The 24,996-nt window shown below is 45.8% G+C and overlaps 1 protein-coding gene across 1 annotated transcript in view; it reads left to right on the top strand.

Annotated features, from left to right (window-relative positions):
• Positions 1–1,960: 1,960 nt before the first annotated feature.
• Positions 1,961–24,996, top strand: part of PAPPA (pappalysin 1) — a 174,548-nt gene continuing 151,512 nt past the window's right edge. Inside the window, exon 1 of the mRNA XM_054283889.1 lies at positions 1,961–2,357. Within this exon, the coding sequence (XP_054139864.1) occupies positions 1,961–2,357 (397 nt within the window). The remainder of the gene's footprint in view (positions 2,358–24,996) is intronic.

Genomic DNA, 24,996 nt, shown 5'->3' with positions numbered 1-24,996 from the left:
TGTTATAATGTATATTTTAAGTGGAAGTTGTCAGAACTAAGCAATGCTAACAGGGCTGCCTGCAGAAGCAGAGAGATGCCAGTCCCAGGAAAACTCTGTTTCATGATTCCTGTTGAAAATATATAGGGAAAGTAAGATGTGACAATCATCAAATTAGAGAGGCAAGAAGAGGATGATGTGAGTGGTTTGTGGCCGGGTTTGGTGTGATTTAACTTGATTTTACTGGATTTCTTCAAAGGAGAGCAGTGGCCCCGACACTCTGTGAGCGCCACTGCCAAGTCATTTCCACTGATTAAGGACTCAGAAAAATCCTTTTTGCTGCCATCAGGGGGAGCTTTTGAGATCTTTCAAGAGTGAAAAAAAAAATTAAAAAAAAAAAAAAAGAAAAGAGGAAAAAAAAAAAAGAAACGTCCCAGCTCAGAAACAGAGATCTACAAACCAGCAAGCAGCCAGGAGCTTACCTGTGGCTACAACCAAGCCAAGGAAACCAGGGGAGCTGAATTCCTTAAGCTGAAAATTAGCAATATTCAAAGAGGATTTTTTGATTCAATCCACCAATAAAATGAATAATTGATTTTTTTTTAATTATTATTTCCAAAAAAATAACCCAGGAGTCTTTGGAGCACTCAAAAGCCAAGTCCTACTCTGTTGCTACAGCTTCTGGAAGGCAAATGCTCTTCAAAAAGCTTCTCTCCTTTTAGCTCCTGATGATTCGATGGGGACCTTTGATGCAACATTTGGATTAGCTGCACACAACTGCACTGAGGGGGACCACAAAAGGGGGAGCCTGGCTGATTGCATAACTTTGAGAAAATAATAAGAGGAAAAGAAGGAATTAGAAAAAGAGAGAGAGAGAGAGAGAGAGAGAGAGAGAGAGGAAAAGAGAGAAAGAAAGAAAGCAATTAAAAAAAAATATCTGAGACTCAAGTTTCAAGACTCTTTATGTGCTGCAGAGGAGCATAAGGTTTACCAGCAAAGTGCAACGGGGAGTCTGAGAGGAGAAATAGCTTTCTCTTTTGCCAAGAAAAAAAAAAAAAAGGAATGTGTGTTTTGGACTGGATTGAGAAAGAAAGCTGGGGAGATTGCAAAAAGGGGGGTGCAGGATTTTTGTCACATTGATCCATTCATCTTGATTGTCTTCTTTAAAAATAAATAAGGGGGGGGGGGAAGTGATAGGGGGAAAGAGAGGAAGAGAGGAAAAGAAGGGGGAAAAAGGAAAACAGCAAAAGTGTTTGAACCTCTGGAGCTATCTGCTCCTTCAAGCTGATTGATTAGTCATGATCCCTGCAGTTTTAATGGGAATCATTCAATTGGGAAGGTGGAGCACCCTAGAGTAGATTAGCATATTCTTGTTTACTCATCTTCTGAGGGGCTTTTTCTCTTTTCTTTCATTTTGTGGAGAAGAAGGGAGGGGGGGAGGTTGGGGGAAAGGAGGGGGTTGTGGCTTATGTTATAAAGGAGGCCAAAAAAATAAATAGATTAGAGCATCTTTTGGGGGGAGGGAAATCAGTGGGTCTGAGTCTTGGAGAAAGCTGGGGGGTTGTTTTGGTTTTTTGTTTTGTTTTGAGTGTGTGTGAGTGTGTGTGTGTGTGTTTTTTTTAAGAAGAAAAAAAAATAAAGGGCAGAAAATTCAGCAGAGAAAAGAAGAGAGAGAGGAGTTCCAGCTGTGGAGGAATAGAGGAGAAGAAGACAGAGAAGGAAGAACAGAGAAATACATTTCAACCAAGAAGGAGTTTTGATTTATTTGATTTTTATTTGTTTTAAGGAGAGAAAAAAAATCTATAAGCAGGAAAAAGAAAGAAAGAAAAAAGAAAAAAAGAAAAGAAAAAGCAACTGAGAAGGGTTATAAAAAGAGCAAATACCAAGAAGGGTGAACAAGAGAAGAAAGTCAAGGCAAGGAGGAGCCCAAAGCTGGCAGATCGGGAGGATTTGCAGGGGAGAAGGGGGGGGAAGATTGGAAATGCAGCTCTGGAGTTTGCTGCTGCCTCTTGCGCTTCTCTGTACAGCCCTAGCCAGTGGACCCGAATGTGGGATGGACGAGCGCTCCCGCAGGGCACGAAGGGACACCAGGCACAGCCGCCAGCTCCTCCACACTGCCCCGGGCACCTGTGCCACCAGGTTAGCCCGAGGAAGGCGCTCCACTGCTGGGCTGGAGCCCGGGCATGTCCCCCGCAGGAGGCAACAGCGGGAGGTAAAGGACGACGAGGAGTCCCTTACCCCGAGCAGGGCGCTCTATTTCAGTGGCCAAGGTGATCAGCTGCGGCTCAAGGCAGACGTGGAGCTGCCCCGAGATGCCTTCACTTTGCAAGTGTGGCTGAAAGCCGAGGGCGGACAGAGATCTCCGGCTGTCATTGCAGGTAGGTCTGGCCGTGCCTGTGGCTGCAGCATCCCCGCTCGGTGCCGGGAGCCGGCTGGAGGCGTGCGTGTGTCCGGGAGCGGGCTGTGCACACCCAACCCCGCGGGAGTGCCCCGCGGCACACGGGGGATGGATGGATGCGTGCATGGATGCATGGATGGAGGGATGGATGGCAGCGCCTCTGCCAGCACGCCGGGCTCGCCTTCGCCCCGCCACATATTCCGGGAGATCCCGGAGCTCTGCGGACCGGCTGGAAGTATAGGCTCGCAGGAAAAGTTATGTAAACTTTTGCATAGGGGAAATGGCAGTGCCCCGGGGTGGTTTCTGTCTCGCTGGGTGCGCGGAGTGAGGTGCAGGTAGAAGAGGCAGCTCTCACGGTGGGGTTTTGTCTGATTTTCAGGTTGGAAAACTGTAAGTAGAGCGTTTGAAAGTGGCTTGTTTGTATGTATGGGAAGAAATGTATGTGACTGGTGTGTGGCTGCAAAGAAACGCATATCTAAGGTCCCCCTACGATTTCCTTGGTTTTATTGGCTTTTTAGTGTACTCCGCTGTTCGCTCTTTAGATGCAGTGTTAGCGTGTGGTTTCAAAAAGCTATAAAGGAACTTTTTGGCTATTGTGAAACCTCAAATGAATCAAATGAGTTTATAAAGTTCCCAACCCCTCGACACTCAGCTACGGCTGGGACTCGCACTGCAGCTAGAGGATGTGTGGAGTATTTTTGTCTCCCCTTAGAAATGGCAAGTGTAACATCAATGATTCTAAGGTCAAACAGCCCTATAAATTCATTTAGTACTCAAAGCAGCTACCAGTCTAAGCCGTCTGAGCTGGACAATAACAAGGAGCATTGCACTTTTCTTATTTAAATTTTATGAGCCCATCCTGAATTTGGGTCCCTCTCCCCGCGTTCGCTCCCTCTCCCCCTCCCTCCCTCTACCTCCCGCCCTTTCCTCGCTTTAGTGATAAAGTGCAGCGAAGTTGTCGTGAAATCGGATACTTTTCGGAGGGTTACAAACCCTTATAAATGTCGCCACATCCATCTTTGCTCTGAAGGAAGTCATAGAAAATGGAAATGCCCTTAAAAAAAAAAAAAAAAAAAAAAAAGGAAACAAGTCAGAAAGAGAAACGGGTACTGGGGGGGGCGGGGGGAAGACATGTTTTACAGTTCTTCTGGCAAGGAGATTCCCTGAAAGCACAAGGTTTCCATGCCCTAGGATGCCTTAAAGAGACAGGGAGGATTTCCCCTTTCCCTTTAAGCGGAGCCGGTTGCTCGCAGGAGGCAGCGCTGCCTGTGCCGGCGGCGCCGCTGCCCCGCCAGCCCCGCTCGCTGTCCCCGCTGTCCCCGCTGTCCCCTGCCACCCTCCCCGCTGTCACATCCCCGACCGCCACCGCTGCCGCCTCGCAGGAAAGTTGCTTTGTCCTAAAGAAAACAAAAACAAAAAAACAAACAAACAAAAAAAAAACAAACAAAAAAAACCCACCCCGAGATGAAGTCAGCCGTGCTTTTCCTTAACTTTCTCCGCTCGCTTGCGAGGAGGGAGACGCCGCTTGTGCGGGGCTGCCGGGGTGGGCAGGAGGTGCCGGGCATGGGCTGGTCCCGTGTGCCTCCAGAGCAGTGATTTCATAGGTGAACCACGTTATTCCTTGATTTATTCCCCCCTGGCTTTCTCACACTCTGCGCTTCTGGTTCCCAACCCTAACTTAAACCCCAGGGCTCAAAGTGCTTCCCTTTCAAGTTGGGAAAAGCAGAATTGGGGTTTACACAGATCTCATCGGTCCCAAAACAGGGTCAGAGTATTTTTAATGTGTTTAATCCAACACCTAGGACCCCACGTCTGTCTTTGGTGCAAGTATCTCTAATTCTCACGACAGGGAACCTAGACAAACACACACAAAGATCATTTGTAGTAAAATACTTTAATTGGATGGGGGAGGTTAGGTTGTTGCCTGTATAAAACACTTGACCCATTTTATGCATGGAAATAACATTCCACTGTGAAAAATGAAGAGAAATGCCCCAGTTTTGCACCGTGGAGCTTCAGCTCAGCTCGGGAGGACTTTGTGATTTTTTATTTTATTTTTAAGCTCCCCCTGCCCCCCTCGCACGCACTCTTGAAGAGGAGCCAGGTTTGGCTCTGTGTGTAAACACCTGGAAGAGGTCCAAGAGGAACTCACTTGGAGTATCCTCTGCACACCACAGCCTCCCAGACCTGCAGCAAGCTTAGGGAGAGATTACGCTTCCCTCAATGAGGAAATCAAGGGTTCTGGCTGCCAAAACTCTTGGCTTTCACATTCTCACTGTTTTGGGATGTGACAGACTGAGGAGCTCAGTTCTGCTGTTGCATTTGCATCTGTAGGACCCCACTGAAATCAAGAGCCCACATGGGTGTTTGGAGGGGAAGGGACTGGGGCACATTTGCTGGCAGTGCCAGAAGTGAATTTCTCCCCAACTTTTGTCCCAGTGGCAAAGTGGGGAGCTGTGTGGCTGTACAGATCTGAGGGGAGGGGTGGGATTGACTGGAATACACCTCTTTTTTGGAGTTGCTCTTGTTTTTTCCCCTACTTTCTGCCCCCTACTTTCTGCTCTGCTCCCCTTGCACCGCTCTTTGCTGGCATGTAAGAAATTACTACAAATGGCACAGGAGCAGCCCCCTGTGTGCCTATAGGGGAAACCTGTTGTGCCTGTTAAAAATCCCATGCAGGACCCGAGTTGTTATCAGCTCCTGTGCCTGAGCCCTGACATAACGGAGTTCTTCTGCTAATCCAGGCTACAGGAGTTTCTGTCTGGAGCCAACTCTCCTTACGTCACCCTCTGCTGCAGTATTCAATTTGTTTTCATAAATGGCTAATTTTACAGCGCTGTTAAGTGGGTTCGTCATTGTGCCGGGCCATGCCCTGTGTCTGATGAGAGGCAGCCCTGGTGCCAGGCTCTGCCAATTTTCACGCTGCTTGGCAGCGATGTTATTGCCGCCCTGTTTGACTCCGCTGCTATCTGCTCTGGCATTTGTCAGAGGCAAAGCTGTTGGGAAACTGCAAGTGTGACCCATTGATCTGCGTTACGCAAAAGCTCAGGAGCCCTGTCGGGGCCGGGCGGTGCTCCTCGGAGCGGCTCCCGGAGCAGCTCCCGGTTCGTGCGCACTCACCCTCCATCCCTCCATCCCTCCTTCCATCCCTCCATCCATCCCTCCATCCCTCCCGGGCCGCAGAGTTCTCGCACAAACCCCGCTGGGATGTGCGCACCCAGCGCATCCCTCTGTGAACACTCCCATGTGCGCACGGAGTCACTCCGCGGCTCCCGGCACCTTCCCCCGCTGGGGCAGGAAAGGGTTAAGGAGGGGCTGTGCTGGGTTAGGTAATGCACACACACACACACCATAAGGAATGAGGGGCTTCAAAGCGCTGCTGACCTTGCTGCTGTTGGAATCAAAGGTGTTTGTGTTGCACTGTGGAAACTCAAGCCCAGCCTGAGGAAGGGGATGCTCCCGAGTCCCTGTCAGGGTGTTTTCTGGGCTCTGGGGTGGTTGGTGTTTTCACAGGAGAGAGATGTTGACTCTTTACTGGCTGGGATGAATGATCGGCATCGGGAGCCGGAGTAAGAAGGCGTGCCTGCTCTGAAGAGTGAAAGTTTTTTTTTCGGTTTTGTTTTGTTTTTGTTTTGTTGTTTTTTCCTCCCCACTTCTTGGTTTCATTCCCCTCCGTCTCTCTACTCCTCAGCCTGCCAACAGGGAGCATGATCCCAACTTAACAAGGCTTCATATGTAAGGGAGTGCCTATGTTTTCCCAACTTCAGTCCTTGATGAACATAAAACTGCAGCAGAATCCAAAGAGAAAGAAAAGCCAAAATCAGTATGGTGGAGCTCACTTAAAGCCACAGCTTTTGCATGTAAGGGACTGAGAAACATCCCTGTCAGCGTCCAATAATTAAGCAATTATAAAGATATGTAATTGACACTGCATAGGTCTAGTCCCTCTACAGAGTTAAAGAATACATGTTTGTTTTGGAGAGTTGTTTCTTTCTGAAGTTTTGGACTCTGATATTGGTTTAATACACTTCAGGTAGAATTGACGAGCTGGGTCCTATCTCCAGAGCTGATCCTCGTGCTGGGTGTGTTTGGAACTTGAGAATGTTTTCAATAGAGAGTTTATTCAGAGTTTCATTGGCTTTAAAACAATAGGCAGGTAGATCACATGGCACTTTCAACAGCCTGTTGTTTTTCAATTGTATGAAATTTCTAGTTGTGTTCTGTAATGAAGAACTACAATGAAGGAGCAGTCAAATATAAAACTTGTAGTTCTGTTGTTTAACGAGTGCTGGCATGTGCAAGGTCCCAGGGTGCTGGCCATGGTGGGCAGAGTGGAGTGACAGGAGCTGGAACACCTGCACAGATGTTCCTGCAAGGTGACAAATCTCTAAAACACCATCCTGAAGGGTGGGGGAAGCTGTGTGGGTTTGGCTTCCCCATGGATGGGTTCAAATGATTATCCACTTCATGACTATGGATCTGGACATGGCTTGACTCATAGGTCACTGAACAAAATACCCTCACAGCTTGTCATTTACTAAATATTTGCATTTGAACAGCATATTTCCTTTAGCCTGTGGAAGCTGGGACAAAAATGAGAAATTGGTTTTTCTTTCTATAACCTTTCCAATTTAATCTGGTCTTATTCTTTTGACCAGCTACACTCTAGACTCAGAACAGCACAGTTAGAAGAAAGCTGGGGGTTTTTTTCCCCCTCAAAGCACTTACACATAGGCTGCTCTAATTAATTAAATGGAAATAAAACAGTGAGGGCAATTTGACTCTTTGTGTGAAGGGTGGCAAATTTAGATTCCTAAATGACGTATGGCCGTCTCCTGTAGGCGCAGGGTTGTGTCCCAGGCTGAGTTTGCCTCTCCAAGCCTCATTTCAGCCCGATTTATTTCAATCCAGGCTGTTTCAGTCGGAACAACTCGCGTGAGGCAGCAAGCAAGAGGCGAGGATGGTGTTTGGAGAGAGAGCAGGAGCAGGGCTGTCCTCAGGGACTGCTGGGGATGTCTGGAGGAGCACAGAGCAGAGCTGTGCAGGGCGGGCTCGCTGCTCAGGGCGAGGGGAAGCCCTTGGAGAGCCTTGGCACGCGAAGCCATGGCCACAGCCAGCCCTGGGCGGGGTTGGGGCAGCCTGGGAATCGGGCTGGAGCTGCTCTGCAGGCCCCACTCCTACCCCACCATGCCAGGAGGGGGCTGTGTGTGACCCCTGTGAGGGGTGCCGGGGCTGCGGCTGCACTGGGCACAGGTGGCCCCTGTCAGCCCCAGCCACACGTGCCACGGGGAGGGATGAGCTGAAACCCCAAATCCCAGAGGGGCTCACTGATGCTGGCTCTGTGACTGTGTTCACAGGGGTCTTAGGATGAGGGAAGAGACAAGGATCTGACTCCATGTTTCAGAAGGCTTGATTTGTTATTTTATGATATATATTATATTAAAACTGTACTAAAAGAATAGAAGAAAGGATTTCATCAGAAGGCTAGCTAAGAATAGAAAAAGAAAGAATGATAACAAAGGCTTGTGGCCCAGACAGAGAGTCTGAACTAGCTGACTGTGATTGGCCATTAATTAGAAACAACCAACATGAGACCAGTTACAGATGCACCTGTTGCATTCCACAGCAGCAGATAACCATTGTTTACATTTTGTTCCTGAGGCTTCTCAGCTTCTCAGGAGGAAAAATCCTAAGGGAAGGATTTTTCATAAAAGATGTCTGTGACACTGGCTCCCTGGGAACCCTAACCCAGACCCTCCGCACAGGTAAGGGTCACTTTCCAGTGCTGAACTGGGCAAGTTATTGCTTGCACTCAGGCAGCCAGTTGAGGGGAGCAGGGAGGTTTGGTGCAGAAATGCCTTCCTTGGAGCCTGGGTCTGGCTCTGCCAGGACAGGGGTCTGTCATGAGAGTGATGCCACAATGCATCCAGGAGCACCTTTAACTCAAAAGTGTTTCATGCCGTGGCAGCCAAAGAAGCCAATTTTGTCCTGAGGTGTGTCAGAAGGAGTCTGGGCAGCCGGGCAGGGGGGATTGTGCCCCTGTGCTCAGGTGAGACCCCACCTGCAGAGCTGCCCCAGCCCTGGCCCAGCACAGGGAGGAGCTGGAGCTGCTGCAGAGATGCAGAGGAGGCTCCAGGGGGATCAGAGGATGGAGCAGCTCTGCTGGGAGGAGAGGCTGGGACAGCTGGGATTGTGCACCTGGAGAGGAGAAGCTTTGGGGGGACCTCAGGGTGGCCTTTCAGGGCCTGAAGAGGCACAAGAGACCTGGACAGGGACTTCTGACAGAAGGCTGGAGTGCCAGGACAGGAGGGAATGGCTTCACTCTGAAAGAGAATATGTTTGGATCAGATCTTAGGAAGAAATTCTCCCCTGTGAGGGTGGGCAGGCCCTGGCACAGGGTGCCCAGAGCAGCTGTGGCTGCCCCTGGATCCCTGGCAGTGCCCAAGGCCAGGCTGGGCAGGGCTGGGAGCACCTGGGACAGTGGGAGGTGTCCCTGCCATGGCAGGGGTGGGGTGGGATGACTTTTAAAGGTCCCTTCCAACCCAAAACATTTTATAAAATATATCGCAGAACCCACAGGGTTTAGGTGCTCTCAAGGCCACAGGATTAACCAAATGCTTTCACATTGAGTTTTCTTGCTGGCCTGAGCTAGGGAAAAAAAAGAGCCAAAATATAGTGTCTTTTTTCAAAAAGACATATTGAAAAAACAAAAATAAACCCTTCCATGACTGGGGTCAACTGAAATGCTCCCATATAATAGTTTTGCTTCTAATTTTATCTGCTGCTTTTTCAGCTCCTCTTTTCTTTTCCCCAGTAGAAATTACAGGAGCAGAAGCAGAGGAGGGACCACCTGGGTTGCCAAATTCAGTCCCCTGCAGTGTCAGGGATATAACAGCAGATAATTAGTCCAAACATTCACAGAAAATCCACTTTGTAGCTTCTGATATAGCCCAGGCCACAGAAGATTTCCCAGTGCTCTACTATAAACCAAAGCTCTTTAGCTAAGACTGGGAGTCACCATTTTAATGCAAGACAGGAAAAGAGAAGGACAGATCGACAACATCTTAAGTACCTAAAATCCAAAACATTGGTTGAGAAAACTGTTAAGTATGAGAAAGAAAAACACTGGCTGGTAAAAGGTATCAGCTTTGTTATTTTCAGAGAGTTAAAATGAATCAGGTGTTTTGACAGTTACAAAACTTCTGTTGAAATTTTAAGTTGGAATATTTGCCAGAACTGATCCTTTCCCACAGATAGTCTGTTTTGATTAATTTCCCCTTTTCCTGAGAAAAATATTTTATCAAACATTTCCCACCCTTCTCTGCTCTTAGCCTATGTGGCAGTTCCTACATCCCTACAGTTGTAGTAGGAATGAATGCTTGATTGTGTTTTTACTTCTTCACATCTTATATTCCACATGATTGAGAAAATGCATCAGAAAATACTTGTTTGATCAAAATCCTCTATGTTTTTTTCTCTCAAGTGCATCAGCAAGTCTAATATAAACATTTTGTTCATTTACCCTTGTCTCTCAATGCTACCAAATTTTTCCATCTAGTACTGTTTACATGGGCAGTATAGATTAATCTTCATATTTCATAAATGCAAAATATACTGGACTCTTCTATTGCCTGGGTTCTGGGCATTTGGTTCATGCATTGTTCTGGGCACAGTTGCTGTGCTGTGCATTTTGGTTCTTTGTTTTCCCAAAAAAGAGGTTTCTGAAGATGAAGATGTACGTTTTCCCTAACCTCACCCTTCAATTTCTCTATGCCCATTTTCAACCTGGGGGTTCCTGACATCTGGATATGATTCTTGATTTTATTTCACCTTTCTGTGGAGAAGGAATACTTGATTGTTGTGCTATTTTCTCTGTCTCTCCACATTTCTCTTCATTTTCTCTGCTGTGAGCATGCATGCACACACACACACCATTTCCAAAGCCCCTTTGATTTTCTTCCCAGATCAATAGAGCATTTAAACTCCAATGATCAAGGAGGAGCAGCTTGTTTATTTCCCCACATATCCTGACACAAGTGGCACATCTTGTAAACTGCTTTGATTTGATGTTAGTGCCTATTATAAAGTTTACTCTCCCCAAAGCCATCCATGAAGTTGAAGTACTCTTACTCTGAGCAGGAGCAGAGCAGAACTCAAAAAGGCGAGGTAAAAAGAGGACAGGAATGAAATATCTTACCACAGAAATTTGCTTTCTGCTATCCTCATTGACAGTGATCAGAACAATTTGAGGGCTGTTCAGCATCCATAAGCTTGGCAGCACCAAGTGAGGGTACATTGTGTATCAGAGTTAAAAGTGAACAAATATGAATAGAGGTCAATTATCCCTTGGCAGAATGGGGCTGGATTACACAGGAAGCATGGACTTGATCCTAAACCTGGTCAAGATCATGATAAATACCACTGAGCTTGGCTGAATCTGGCAAAGACTGTGATTTCAGAGAGTTTTCCACAGCACTTCTCTACAGCCTGGACCTGTCTGTGGTCCTTGCTTCAGTATCCTTTATTTTGCAGACTTTTTTTGCTTCAGATATGAGAGAAGAAAAACTGTGAAGCCCTAACATCAGAGGAAGGAGACATGTTTATTTTGTTTTGCTATATTCCAAATCTCAAACTGGCCTCTCTTTAAACCTTTCTTCTTTTTCTTGCCCTCTCTTTTTCCCTTTTCATTTTTTTAACATTAAAACCTCCCCTATTCCAAACCCACTCTCCCATCGTCTGATCTGCAGGGTGATGTAATTATGTGACTTCCCCGTCCAATCCCTCCACCCTCTCTTATCACCATCCAAGCCTCAGTTTTTCCCCTTCTATCTGCTGTCCTTGATTCCCCTGCTTTCCCTCCTTCCCTCTCTGCACTGTCTCTGCTTTCCTGCTCCTCTCCCATCGCCTGTGCCGCGGCAGGGTGGTGTCCCCTCCAAGGTGGCCACAGCTTGGTGGCTTTGTCCAGCTGCTGTTGGAAGCGCTGTGGGAACACAGGGTAAGCAGGCAGTGTGCTGTGTGCTCAGCCAGGCTCACGGGCTCGCCTCTTTTCTGGGAATTATTGATATTGTTCTGTTTAATATCCATCCTCGCCGTGCGCAAACAAGGAGCGAGCGCTCGCGAGCGCACAGAGGGAGCGAGGGGGAAGCGAAACTGAGAAGCATCTGGAGTTGGCCTGGTGAAGCAGCAGCTGAGAGATATGATACCAGCTCATGAAAGCAAAAGAATTGCTGTGTTAGAGAAACAAACCACTCTGCTCTGTGCTGGGCACCTCCTGGGGCCTGGTGGGCTCTCGACTCTTCCTTTTGGGTGATATTTAAGGCTTTTTTATCTCTTCTCCTTCCTCCTCTCTGTCGTGTTTTTCCTCCTTTTCCTTATCTAATTTATTGTCTCTCTGTTTGCTTTAAATCACTTTCCCATATGGATTTCTCTCTTCTGACCCATCTTCCCCCTCCCTCATCTGATTCCCAGGAGTCTTCTGTCGTCATGGAATTGGGAGAAGGGCAGCCCTGCTCCCGACACCAAGCATCAGCTGCAGGCTCCTTCCCTCCTTCGTTCTCTTCCTTGTCTGTTCTCTGCTGTTAGTGTTGGAAACATATTCACAAAGATCATCCACTGGATTGAGGAAACAGATTTTATCACCATTATTTTGTTTGTTTTATTTAAGGCAGGGAATGAAATAGAGAGGAAAGGACTTTGCTGTTACCGCTGTTACTTACTTTTGAATGGAGTTTTTTTCTCCTGTACTAATGTATCCTAGTGCTGTTACTTCACTTTATCTTTTCAGCAAGGTTATGGTTTTATGGTGTTGAACTTGCCACAAAACTTTCTGATGCTGATAATGATAAATCTCAGGTGTGAGAGAACACATCCCTTAAAATCAGGGAAATTGAGGAACAAAGGGATGCTCTGATTTCTCCGGGATGTGGCAGTGTGCTGGTGACAGTCAGTGATCAAACCCATCAGCAGCCCTTTTGTTATGTTTTATTATTGGTTTTTGGGATGATGGTGGTTGTTCCTCAGCTGAGATTGTTCTGCATGTGAAGTCACATGCCCTAACTCCTGTAGGATGTTTCCTTGGAGCTGTTGATGGTTCTTCAGTGGATGATGGCAGTACTGAGCCCATGGTGGTGATGGAGTCTGTCACCTGCCAGGTGACATCCTGCTGGTGACAACACAGGGGCTGGGGGAAGAAGGCGCTTGGAATTTGTGACATGAGCTCTTTGGAGATGGCAGAAAATCAGATGGCCTGGAATTCATATCTCTGAGCCAGACATGCTGGTGATGGTTGAATCCACACAAATTATTGTATTTCTCAGATGGAACAGTGTATGCAGCCCCCAATGGGAGAGAAAAACAAATATCAGCAAAGCCCCTTAGTTCAGAGTACTCCAATTTAAATTGGAATACTTTGATATTTTTTATCTGTCTGCACATTGATTATTGTATTGACTTGCTGAAATGGCTGGTAAAACATTGAAGTTGTAACTTCTTATATTCTTAGGAAATGCTGAAAATCTGCCTCTGTATATTAAATTAGGGACAAAGCAACTCCATAAATCTTACCCCATAGTTAAATCCAGGCCAGGTGAGAGGCTGCAGAAGGGGCCCCAAGGGATTTTTGGGGAAGGATCCCCACCCAGTGCACACCCTCGTGGCACAGCCAGTGTTTCTGTCAGGAGCATCACCAGGGAGGCTGCACATCCAATCCCTGGGAGTTTGTTCTGAATGCAGCAGCATCTGTGCTTGTAAAGTCTGAGGTGCTAAAGTTGAAATCTGGAGCTTGCATTACTACTGTCTTACATGTCATCTGTCTTGTGGATAAACAGAGCAGCCTCTCAGAGGTCAAAACAGCACCTTTCACCAGTGATAATTTAATGAGAATTATTTTCAGCGTAAACTAGACAAGAATTGGAAGCCTCCTGTGCTGTAGCTCGTGAATGGAGATGTTCAGGGAGAAAAGGAGTACTGGGAGAAAAAGCAAATGTTAACTAAATGGATTACACACACAGTTTTGAAACATACTTGGCAGAGGGAAGGCCGAGCAATACAAGCCAGATTCTGCTGTTGAACACACCAATGTAAACCTAGAGTAACTCCTTTGGAAAGGAAACCAGGGAGGGGTGCTGCCTCAGACCTGTGAGTGTGTAGAACTTGGGGCACAGACAGAGAGCATGCAATGGGGAAACTGACCCAGCTGAGAGGAGAATGTTGTGCAGAGCAACCTCCAACCACCGTCACCGCTGTTGGTGGTTTTATTTGGGTGTGTAATGGTTATGGTGATGCAGTGGGAAACATTTGTACAATGTGGGGTTGTTTTTTGCTTTTTGAAGTATTTTCTGCATATACCTATATCGTAATCCCTGCAGGCTGTGGCACTGGGCCATGTACCAGTGTTACAGTGAGCCCTTTGTGTTTCCGGCCACAAACACTCCTGAACTCTGCTCTCCAGGCTTGTGGCCTCAACTCCTTCACCCCCGCCCGTACTGTCCCATCTCCAGCAATAATATTCCCTCCTCTGTTTATAAACAAACACCCTCAGAGGAAGTTCACGGGAAGAAAAGTTAGTTGGTGAAAATCAACCACGCACCCAGGCCCGGCTGTGGGTTGGAGCCAGCAGGGTTGCTGGATGTTTCCTACCCTCCATCTGCTTGTAGGAGTTTCTTTGATGAGATGTTTGCCTGTCTAACTCTGTGTCTTCCTCATCTTTTCCCATCGTTGTGGAAAATATAAAAGAAGTGGGGAAAAATTGTGGTCTAAATTTACTTTGAAATCAGCACGAACAGCATTTGGGAACCCCAAGCAGGAAGGTCAACTGCAGTAACACTGTAGATTTTCTTCTTGGTAAATCCACTGATTCTGTCTGTTTTTGTTGTTGTTGTTGTTGTTGTTGTTGCTGTTGTTTTAACATCAAAATCTAGATTCTGGCTCCTGGCAAAACTGTTGCTCTTGAGTTGCGCAAAGGCTGTAAAAGGACTAAAATAGCCCAAAGGATAATTGTCCACTATAGTCTGAGCACAGGGCTGATGGTACATCTGGTGTTGCACACCATTCTCACAGAACCACCCCTTCAGGGGGCAGGAGTGAGCAGGACCCAGGGGAGTGGGTAACACGGGACTGTGGTCATCCTGGGCATGAGCAAAGCACAGTAATCGTGCCAGCAGCTGGAAAACACAGGATGTTTTTTGACTCTTTCCAGAGGTCCCACAAATCTCTGACAGCACAGGGGCAACTGAATAAATAGTCCATTTTCTTGTGGCTGCTCCTGGTTTGTGTCTTTAGCACTGCACCTTGGTGTCAGGTACAAGGTGAGTGGATTAGGTGTTTGTTTCCTTCTAGGAGACAATTGGATTCTCTAATAAATCTTTCTGGCCACTCAAAATGCATAGTAAGATCATCAGATATAGAAAGGCTCTGTCAGTTACGGGAAGCAGTCTGGTCAGGGCCGTGGTTCTTCACTTGGGCAGAGGAAGGTGTGAATGCAGGGCTCATGCCACCATTCCAGGCTCCCTCTCTTCCATAAGGAGTGTGTTTGGAATCTGGGGCTAAGTGAGCTTTTACAGATATAATAGATGTAGAAGCTGTGGTCCCACTTTTAGTTCTAAGAGCCTCGAAGTTTTAGAAGTGTACTATAAAAGGTGTCCAGTGCTGGCAGAATCTCCAAACCTTAAAATGGGATGGTTTAAAATAGTCTTATCTATTGCTTTTTTTTGAAAGAGTAGTTTCTCTTACTGAACAATTTTCTGTCAAGTCTTATCTGTAAGGCTACCCCAGTGTGGCCCCTCCACCTCCCATCTCAATGAGGGGAAGAAAATCAGAAGTGAGGATTTTGCATTGCAGCATGGACAGAGTTTATCCATTGTTGCACAATCCCTTTGCCTGCCAGCAGGTTAAATAAAGGAGCAGGGTGGAGCAGTGGTGGAAATGGACCTGGTTTATACTGGTGAGCTTCCTCCAAGAATTCCAGCATAACTATCAACAGTTTCTCCTTGCAGGAAAGTTGAGCAATTCATTCTTGCCCTTTGAGGAGTTCTGAATTATTGAAGAGCAGAGGATCTTCTGCTGGGAAAGGCTGGAATTCCCCGCAGTCCTCTTGCTGGGGATGGTTTAATCAAACAGACTGTTTACATTCTGTGTCTCAGCAGAGGCAATGCTCAAACAGCAGTGGTCTTCAACTGGACACTGTAGCATGGGGGGGTTTATTTTATTTTGTTTTAAACATCGGCATACCACCCCATTTTTACTGGGAAATGGCCATCTGCAAACACCTGCAGGTTCCATGGAACAGGCCGGAGAGGGAAGCAACAGCAGCTGCATCTCACAGAGGCAAAATGAGACAGCAAGGGGGCTGTGTTTCTTCTCCAGAGGTTTCTGCAGGGCTGGGATTTGGCAGCAAAGGTGGGCTGGGAGCACTTGCACTCCTGGAGGAAGAGACCTTGCAGCAGGAGGAGGCTGAATGTTGGTCCAAACTCTTCTCTGAGCCTCAAACACTGATGGTAGAGGCAGAGAAGCAAAAGTCTTTTTGCCAAAACCTTGTGTTTTGCCTCACGCTGTGAAGGCCAAACTGTTCTGTGAACAGTTTCTGTGCTCTCAGACTTGAGAGTGCTCAGCCTGAATGAAATGGGAGTTATGTATTCCATGGGAGAGGGAAGAAGGAAATGAGATTAGGACAGCTCTTCCTACCACCGCCCAACTCTCCACTCCCTCAGGAGGAACATCTTTTGCACCTACATCAACAAACCAACAACCTATTGCACTTCTGTATGTCCAAAATTGGCCACAAAACTTGAGTAGAGATTTTAACTTCTGTTCAGATACTTTCTTTTTTTATTCCTCTTTGGTATAATCTGGGAGTGATGTATTTCCTCTCCCCACACCAGGATTTTCTGTGCCTCACCGAGAGGACGCACGCAAGTAGGCAATGTGGCCAACATTCTTCCAAACCCCAGCAATCCAACCAGCTGTTCAGCAGGGCTGTTATTTATTGAGAGCTGTCAATGTGTTCAACACATGGTGTCCTTTGCCCTGTCGAGCCAACAGCCTGGCTTTTATGGGTTTCTCTGACACTTGTCACACACTGGTGACAGGACAAGCTGGAACAGGCACACGGGTTTATGTGAACATTATTCTAGCAGGGCATTACAACAAGATGCTCTATAAGGAAAGGAGGGACAGAGACCAGTTGGCAGAGAAGAAAACAGAGGCTGTTGCAAAGGGTAGAGGTTCCTTCTTGGCTGGTGCTTTCAGAAAGAGAACAGAGATTTCCTTCAGTGATAAATTAGATGCTTGGGGAGAAAGAAAGGGTGTTTGTTTCAGCAGTGATGCAACTCCTCTGTGAGAGAAGCAGACTCCCTCTCCTGCTAATTCCAGCTGCTGGTTCTGTGGCAGAGTGGAAGTGCACAGGAATTGCTTTGGAGTTTTAGTTGCAGCTCTGCAATTGCAGCGAGGTACCCTAAGCTCTGTCCTTTCCATCTCCAAAGGTGGGATAATGGCTCTCAGCAGCCTGCAGAGAGATGCTGTTGTAAGGAAGAGAAAATGTCATTAATGCTTCATGAATGGAGCAGTGAATGACAAATGCCACTCATTGGCACCAACAGGTTGGAATGCTCAGCCAAGAAGCCCTGCTGGCCAGGGTTGTGCTGGGTTCCTGTGCTGCTGTAAAGGGAAGACTGAGGTTATGGAATGCCAAAGAGACAGAAATACAGAAAGGGGGCACATCTTGCCAATCTCCTACTTATCTATTTGTCCCATCTTTTTTTCTCTTGATTTGTGTAAGCTCGTATTCATGAGTATTGCAGGTATTTATTTTCCCCTGCTGAAAAACAGAGCCATTGCCTGAACAGTGTGACTCTGGCCACATTCCCTCCTATTCAGCACAATGCAATCTTGGCTCTTTACTAGTTAATATTTTCTGTCAACAACCTGCAAGGAAACAAAATCAGTGCTGATAAAATTTGCAGATGTTGCAGAGTGCAGGGAGTGGTAAACAATGACCAAAACAGGACTCTCAGTTGGGTGTTTTCAAAAGCTGAGAACATGAAAACTATGCATTAGAGTAAAGCCAAATGTGAAGTCATTCATATAGAGAGAGGGGCAGCAGGTCACACACAAAGGATGGATGGGAGGAAAGGATCTTTCACCTGGAAGCTGAATGTGGAGCAACAACTGCCTGTTGGAATAGATAAAGCATGTAAATGTGAGCTGCCAATGCGGGGCTGTGGCCAAAGGTTTGGAGTCATTGTTGGCTGGGTAAACAAGGAGATATTGAACAGGACTGGGGAGGTTGTGTTACCCCTGTAATGACACTGGAGTGGCTGTTGCCAAAGCACTTTGTCCCATTTTGGTGTCTACAGTTTAAGAAGGATGTTGTATGGGAGAGGATTTAGAGAGAAAACAATTAGCAATGACAATAATTATATGATTTCTAACAAGTCTTGAAGTGTTGGACTCAAGAAGATTAGGAGGTGACTTGATCACCATGATCTTTAAATGAGTGTTTTGAGAATATTAAACTCATAATTGTGGGTTGGAAATGAATACTAGAGGACATAAGTAAATCCAGTGGATCCAGTGGAGACTAAGCAACTTTAGAACAGAGTATTTTAGCAGTGTCAGTAATTGAAAGTAGTCAGTAATTGAAAAACCTTTCTGAGCAAAGTGGTGGAATATCTGTCACCATAGCTTTCAATAGAGAACTAATTGTTTTTCCAAACTGCAAGGTCTTTAAAGAGGAATTAATAGAGTGATCACCCATATTGTGTCTAAGAACTTCTAATGTCAGAATATTCTGAGGGGTTTTTTTGCTATTACTGGAAAAATGGTTGAAGCCAACAGTAAAGCACAAGCAGCACTAAGATACTAATTTCAAATCTTTTTATTTATCTTTTTTTAATTTCTATGGGCTCTCCTTGACACTGGTAGGATATTTCTGATCACCACAATAATTCCAGCTGATTGTGGTGTTTCCTCACCATCACTGCAGTTGAATTGTAAGGCTCTGTTCCATATGGTATTTTTAGTCCTATTTAGATATTGTCACCTTTTTCCACAATGATGTGCTGAGCAATGACTTGACTTCTCCCCTATAAACAGTCCAGTGCACTGTCTGAAAACCACCAGAAAAACAAGACTGTAATCTTCTCATTGAAGGTTGTAAGAGCTTTATTGTTGACCTCAATGATGCTGAGAGTTTACCTCTAGAACAGACTTGAGGGACCAAAAATTCAAGTTTCCCTCTGGAGGTGGGACCATTGACAATGCCAGGAATGTGAAGCCAACACAGCAGACCCTTAAAAACAAAGTGGATGAGAAAGCAGAGAATAACTTGGGGGTGACTTTTACTTGTCATCTCCTTGCTGGGTGGTCTGCCTCACTCTCAGGGCAGAACCCCAGTCCAGGGGATGCAGGATACTGGAATGACCTATTCCTGTGGCTTTAGCTGAGTTGCAAACATTGACCAAAACCCTGTTGAAGCTAATTAGTGTTCAGAGACTGGATTTCATTTCATCTGAGCCATCCCCAGCTGGAGACTGTTCCTCAAAACTCAAATTCAAGCCAAGTGCTCCAAATGCCCCAGTCTGCTCCCTCCAAGCCATGTGCACATGTATATATAGGCCCCTGCACAGAGAAAATCGTGCCTGTACATGGTATTTTGTTAGTCTTCATTGCTCTGCTTCCAAATTTAACCAGAAGTAGAAGGGCTGAAATAACATAAGAAAGGTTGGACATATGATATTTCCTGCTGCTCAGCTAAATACAAGAATTGCCAAAAATCTTCCAAGGTAGCTTGTTTCTTTTACATTTTTCTCCCAGTTCTGCAGACTTGAGAAGGTCAATTACTTTCGAGAAGGATTTAGCTTTGGCAACACTTATGGAAAGCGAAGCAGAATTGTGACCTTTTGGAGGTTTGCCCATCGCTGTCCCATCTTGTCCTTTAAGAACTAAAGTTTGAATTTTCACAGCTACAGTCTTCGGTTTAATAGGTGTGAATTTGTTTCCATGTACTTCTAAGACATCATGAGTATCTGTGTGAGGATTTGCTTTTAGATGTCTATTTATTTGTGCTCACAGATCAAGTGATCACTGGTATTTGTAGAGCAGAAATACAGGCTCAGGTATTTCCAGGAGGAAAATCATACCAAAACAAATGAAATTGGATTCAAACCGAGCAGAATAATAAAGCTCTAAAATTCTATACTTAGGTTAGTATGTGGTGACTCCAGCCTATCTGGAATGCATACTATAATAGTTATATCATGTTAGAGAGGCAGGTTTTTTTTCAGTAGGACGTTTCCTAGAAAGCAGAAATATCTCTGTGGTTTGTGTATGGGTTTGGAACTTGTGTGCAAGTATGGAGCAGGGAATTTGAGGCATGAAATAGTCAGGATTAGTGAAGGCCCAGATCCCTTTCATAAGCAACAGCAGAAAGCAGGCAGGATCAGCTCCCTTCTCCCCACTGCTATTGCAGCCTCCTCCTCTGTGGATTGTTTTGGAGTCAGTTCTTTGAAGGTTGATAAATGCCTCAGTTGTTTCTATTAGTACAGGAAAGATGCAGTCATATGGGAAAGCCAGATGCAATAAGATATTTGGGTCTGGATAAGATCTGAGATATTTTTTACAATAAGATATTTAATTTTCACAAGGCAAAGTCCTTGCAGGGTATAAATCAGCTCAAATGCACTGGAACTACTCAGTTTTGCACTCACAAAGTGTCTGCCCAAGAATGTTCTCAAAATCCAATTAAATAACTAGAACTGTTTCATGTGGAAATGCCCCTCAATTACAAAGACAAGTCTAAGCTATCATGATGTGATTTTTACAGTCTCCTCGCAGGGTGCCCTAGTTTTGCATTCATGGAATTTTTTGTTTTTGTTTTGTTTCTGTAATAATGTGGATGTTGGCCATCTGTCTGATCCTGGAAAGGTTGTAAGGTTGTCCCTGCTCCCCAGGTTCTCTTCCCACTGCCTCATTGATCATAATGTTTGATTTAGGTGCCACTAGATTTCCTCCTTTGTTCTCCAGCCCTAACCTCCCCCCTGCAAACACACACACACGCACATTGTGCAATGGTGTAAAAGCTCTCCTGGCTGCAGCTGGGAGTAGTAACTGCTCAGCTGGTTCCAGCGCTGCCCTAAAGCTCCCGTAAAGGTCAGAGACGAGGGAAATCTGAAAGGCAAAACAAGCCATGTTGTTGTCCCCCGCTTTAATCCTGGCTGTGTGTTTTGATCAGCACCACAAGGCACCCGTGTGCAGGGCTCCAGCTCTCCCAGCCCCGTGTTTGTGGCCGTCCAGGGCAGCGTGTCGGGTGCGTTTCCAGCCCTGCTCCGGGCTCGGGCGCTGCCACAGCTGATTGACTTGCACTGCTTGTCAGACACAAAGCACATTTTGAAAGGAAATGCCATATTGAACTCCCCGTGAGCTGATGGGTATTGTGCACGGTCATCTGATGGCACAGATGTGCCCCTAATAATCCTTCCAGGAGGATATTTCCTCCTGGGATGCTCTGGCCATCTGATCTGCTCTGAGGTATGCTGACCTATCTTGACCCAGTTTATGATCAATTCTCTCTGCTGTTTTCTAAAAGGAGCCCAGGAATATCTCTTTATCATTTAGATTGCCTGGAAGTTATGGTATTACGTGTCTGTTCTTTCCACAGAAGATACTCTGTGGTTGCTCTCAAGCATTAACTCTTACAAAGGGGAGGAAAGCCACTCAGTGTGTGCAAGAGTAAATTTCTCTGTAGAGCTTTGATAGCTAATCACTGTTTGGCAAACAGCACAGGGAGGAAGAGGAGATATGGAAGCAGAGGTGACTTGTGTTCCACCAAACACTCCTGGGTTCCTTAATCTGTGTAAATCCAGTGACCCTTGTGCTGCTGTGCCTTTATCTCCGTGTCCTTTTTCTCAGGTTTGTGTGTGCTGTGCATGTGTCTGTGAAAGATGAATGGTTTCCATGCATTCCTCCTGATGTGTATCCCTGTGTTTTGCAACACCTGCTTTTCAAGTGGGAATGGTGCTAATGCTGGTTTTCTCTGGAGGTGAATCAGCTGTCTCAGGTACAATGGGAGGGTTAATTTGTACCCTGGTTCTGCTGGGAAGTGAGCAGAGATAAGCTTGGGAGTTCAGAGGTGTGTGATGATCCCTTTCAGCTAAACCAACAAACTTACTGAGTGCTTTCCATCCTGATTCTTGAAGGTTATCTGGGTTTTCATAAACACTAAACTCAACTTTTTAATAAGGCAACATTAGAGTGTCTAAATTGGCAGCCAAAATCCTGAATTCTTGTCTGAATCAAGCTGGATGCAAAGCCTCCCATATTTGTGACATACAGCAGTGATTTCCTGATGGAACATCAGAGTTTGACTTCAAGCAGGATCCAAGAGAAACCTGTCTCTACCATCTTCACTGTCCCTATGCCTGTGTGTGTGTTAAAATCATCTCTAGTAACATGGACACATACTGGTTTTCCAAGCTTCATCCAAAAATGTCCAGTTGTTTCTCAGAACAAGGCAGGAGAAATAAATAGTTTTGCAGGTATTACAATATCCTTACCCTTGTCTGGAATGTTCCTGTGATCCCAGACTTTGTAGGGAGGACTGAAGTTTGACCCTTGTGAAGGATATGCATTTTTCTGTCCATCTAAAAGGCTGCCTAAAGCTAGTTATTAGATCATAAACAGTTTATTCACCAAGCACCAGTCTCCACTGGTCCTGCAGCTTTATTGTGAAATGCTTATGGAGATCTAGATAAGGAGCAAACCTTCCCACTAACCCTTGTTTACGCTGAGGCTGTAGATGAAGGAGAAAAAGGAAAAGCCATTCCCAGCCCTGGGCTGGCCCTGTTATAACACTGCAAGGGCTCAGCTCCTCCTCTGCCCTGTGCTGTGTGTTCCCTTACACCTCAAAACCCTCACAATCTGTAATTTCTCACTAAGCCCAGCCTACCAGATGTATTTGCAGTAAGCTCTTCTATACTGTTAGCGGGTGTATTCCCACAATAGGCTCACTGGAGTGTCACTAATATGATTGTCCATGCCAGTGGCTGCTCTCTTGCAGCCCACATGATTTCATTATCAACAGGGAAGGATTTATGTAATGTTCATAACTAACCAGCCACTATAAATTCATGTCTTGCTGCTGTAGTTGCTCTCACCTCCCTGTTTTCAGACTTCAAGGTATCTCATTGAGCAAATGAGTGACTGGGAATTTGAGAAACAGTACACAATGTACGCCTAATTTGATGCTAAATTACACTGATATAAAGATTTTGATTTTAAAGAGCCTGGGGCTAAATTCTCAATGTTAATTAGGCATGGCTGTATTAACTCTGTATTTCTACACGATGAAGTTCTTGTCTTTCCCAGCAGAACAAAAATAACTCCGTCCTCTCTCAGGTCTGAATCCTCTGGCATAGCTTGTAAAGGATAAAGCCTGGTGTGAATTCAGCTAGATTGATAGCAGCAGCAAACATCCCCTTTTTGCTCTTTAAGTAGTACATTGCCACCTGAGCAAGCCTTAGGTGATTTTCTTGAACTGCTCCTTGTCTCAGGGGGTGACCTCAGGAGGCCTCTTAGCTGTGTTGGAAATGGTATAGACAGAGATGTTGCCTTAAGTACTCTGGACTTTGAATTATTTAACTGTTGTGGAAGGAAGTGGGGCTGGGGGAAGCACAGCAAAGGAAAGGAGTGATTATTTCTCCCCTTTGTAAAACTATATTGGGTTCAACGTCACACCATGAAATATCCAGTGCAGAACTCAAGAACTGCTCCAGTGGATCTTCACTGACTTATCCAATTGCATGGAACATGGGGATACTTAACCCAAATCTGTCGGTTTTAATTATTTTCCTCTGGACAGATAAAAGCTTTCTATAGGTTCCTGTAGAATATTTGCTCTTTCAAGCGTTCTTCTGCGCTTTGATACTGAACGATTAAAGCATGCTAAAGAAAAAAACAGCCCCAACCTTTAGCTCCCTGTTCTTGGGCCCCCTGACTGCAGCTTTGATTGTTGACCTAAATTCCCCTTTCATAACTGAGTCCTGTCACCTCTGGTTGGAGTCTCCCAGCAAAACAGGCACGGCCAACTTTCAGAAGTGCAGGGCACTGTTTTCTGTTCTGCCTTGCGCGGCTCTGACGGCTCCGCAGCACCTGATGTGTTCAAAGTCAAACTCAGCTCCCTCTTCCCCTTCCCCCACCTCACCCTCCTGGAAATGAAACCATAACAAGTTTTTTGTTTTTTTTTTTTTACTTTTACTTTTGCCTTCCCCTCTCTCACTCTTCCCCCACTTCCCATTGCTCAGCAAAGAGAGGAAACTTTTCCTGCGTGGAGAATGAAATTCTTCATTCGTTCTATGCCTGGGTTGGTTGCTGCAAAGATTGCTGTTATCCAGACATAAGAAATGGCACTGAAGTGAGAGAAGGAGGCCCTGGAGGATGTTGTTTATAGCACGACAGTGGGTTACAGCAGCTTGGATGGGCTACTCCAGCCTCTCTTGTGTCAAACTCTGCCCACAGAGGGCTGCTCTGGCTCCAGCAGCCTCCAGCTGCGAGTTCCTGCTCCTCTGCTCCCGTCCCAGTTACAGCAATGCCTCCTGTCCTCACCCAGGGCTGTCTCCCACAAGTTCAGCAGATGGTGTTCCGTGCTGTGCTCATGCTGCCAAACCCTGCCCAGTGCACAGAGCCCATGTAAGGATGTGGCTCATTTTAAATCCCCAGAAAAGTCCTGAAAACAAAGTGGGTCATAAATGCTGGCATTGGTTAGGGGGTCCTGGAAGAGGTCAGATGGACAGTGATGGTGGAGCTGTTGTGGGTCAGTAGCCAAAGAGCTGAGATTTTGCTTGTAAAAGGAAAGAAGGAGACTGTCTTTCTCATTTTCCATGTTTGGCTTTTGGCTTTGAGCTGCTGGAGTTGAATTATCCAGCTTTCCCCACTCTTTTGATGCCTAGGAATTTACTTTTCCTATAAGGGACAAACATCATAGGACTGGAAGAAGCCTTGTGGGCCATTGAAGTCTGTCTCTGGCCAAGCATAAAGGAATGTGGCATCTTCCTCTGTTTGTGCACATCTCCAAAGTCCTCCAAGAAGTGACTCACTCCTTTGTGGGGAAGGGAGGCTTCCAGAGCCTCTTGCTGGAAAGATGAACTACCACCTCTTCTTTTTTTTACTTTTTTTCTTTTTAATTAAATACAACATTCCATTTCAATCCCTTGGGCTTCAGGAACAAGAGCTTTAGAAGGAAAAAATCATTCAGACTAAGGAGTAGGAAGGGCTGTCAGTGTTCTCCTCAGCTGGAGCTCCATCCCTTTCTAGCAACTCAGGGCAAGCAGAAGTGAAGAAAACTGTTTGCTGCCGTATGAAACTTGTACATATTTTTTTAATCTAATTTCTGTGGGGAAAACAAACATCAGTTTTATTTCACACCATTTCTTGGCTCAGAAACTTCAGGCACATTCGCCAAATTGTGGTTTTTCAGTCATTGGCTGTGTCTCATTTACCATGAGGCCTCTTTGGTTGGTAAAGAGATATTAAGTAGCTAAAAATGTCCTTTACTGCATTATTGTAAAGATTTCTCAGTGTAAATGAGAATTTAAACTCTGTACATTTCTCATGTAAATGTTGATTGTGGT

Source organism: Melozone crissalis, unplaced genomic scaffold, assembly GCF_028551555.1.
Source record: "Melozone crissalis strain CALT ecotype California unplaced genomic scaffold, PUWL_Pcris_2 ptg000041l_1, whole genome shotgun sequence".
NCBI classification, from domain to species: domain Eukaryota; kingdom Metazoa; phylum Chordata; class Aves; order Passeriformes; family Passerellidae; genus Melozone; species Melozone crissalis.
This window is presented reverse-complemented; position numbering and strand designations above follow the sequence as displayed.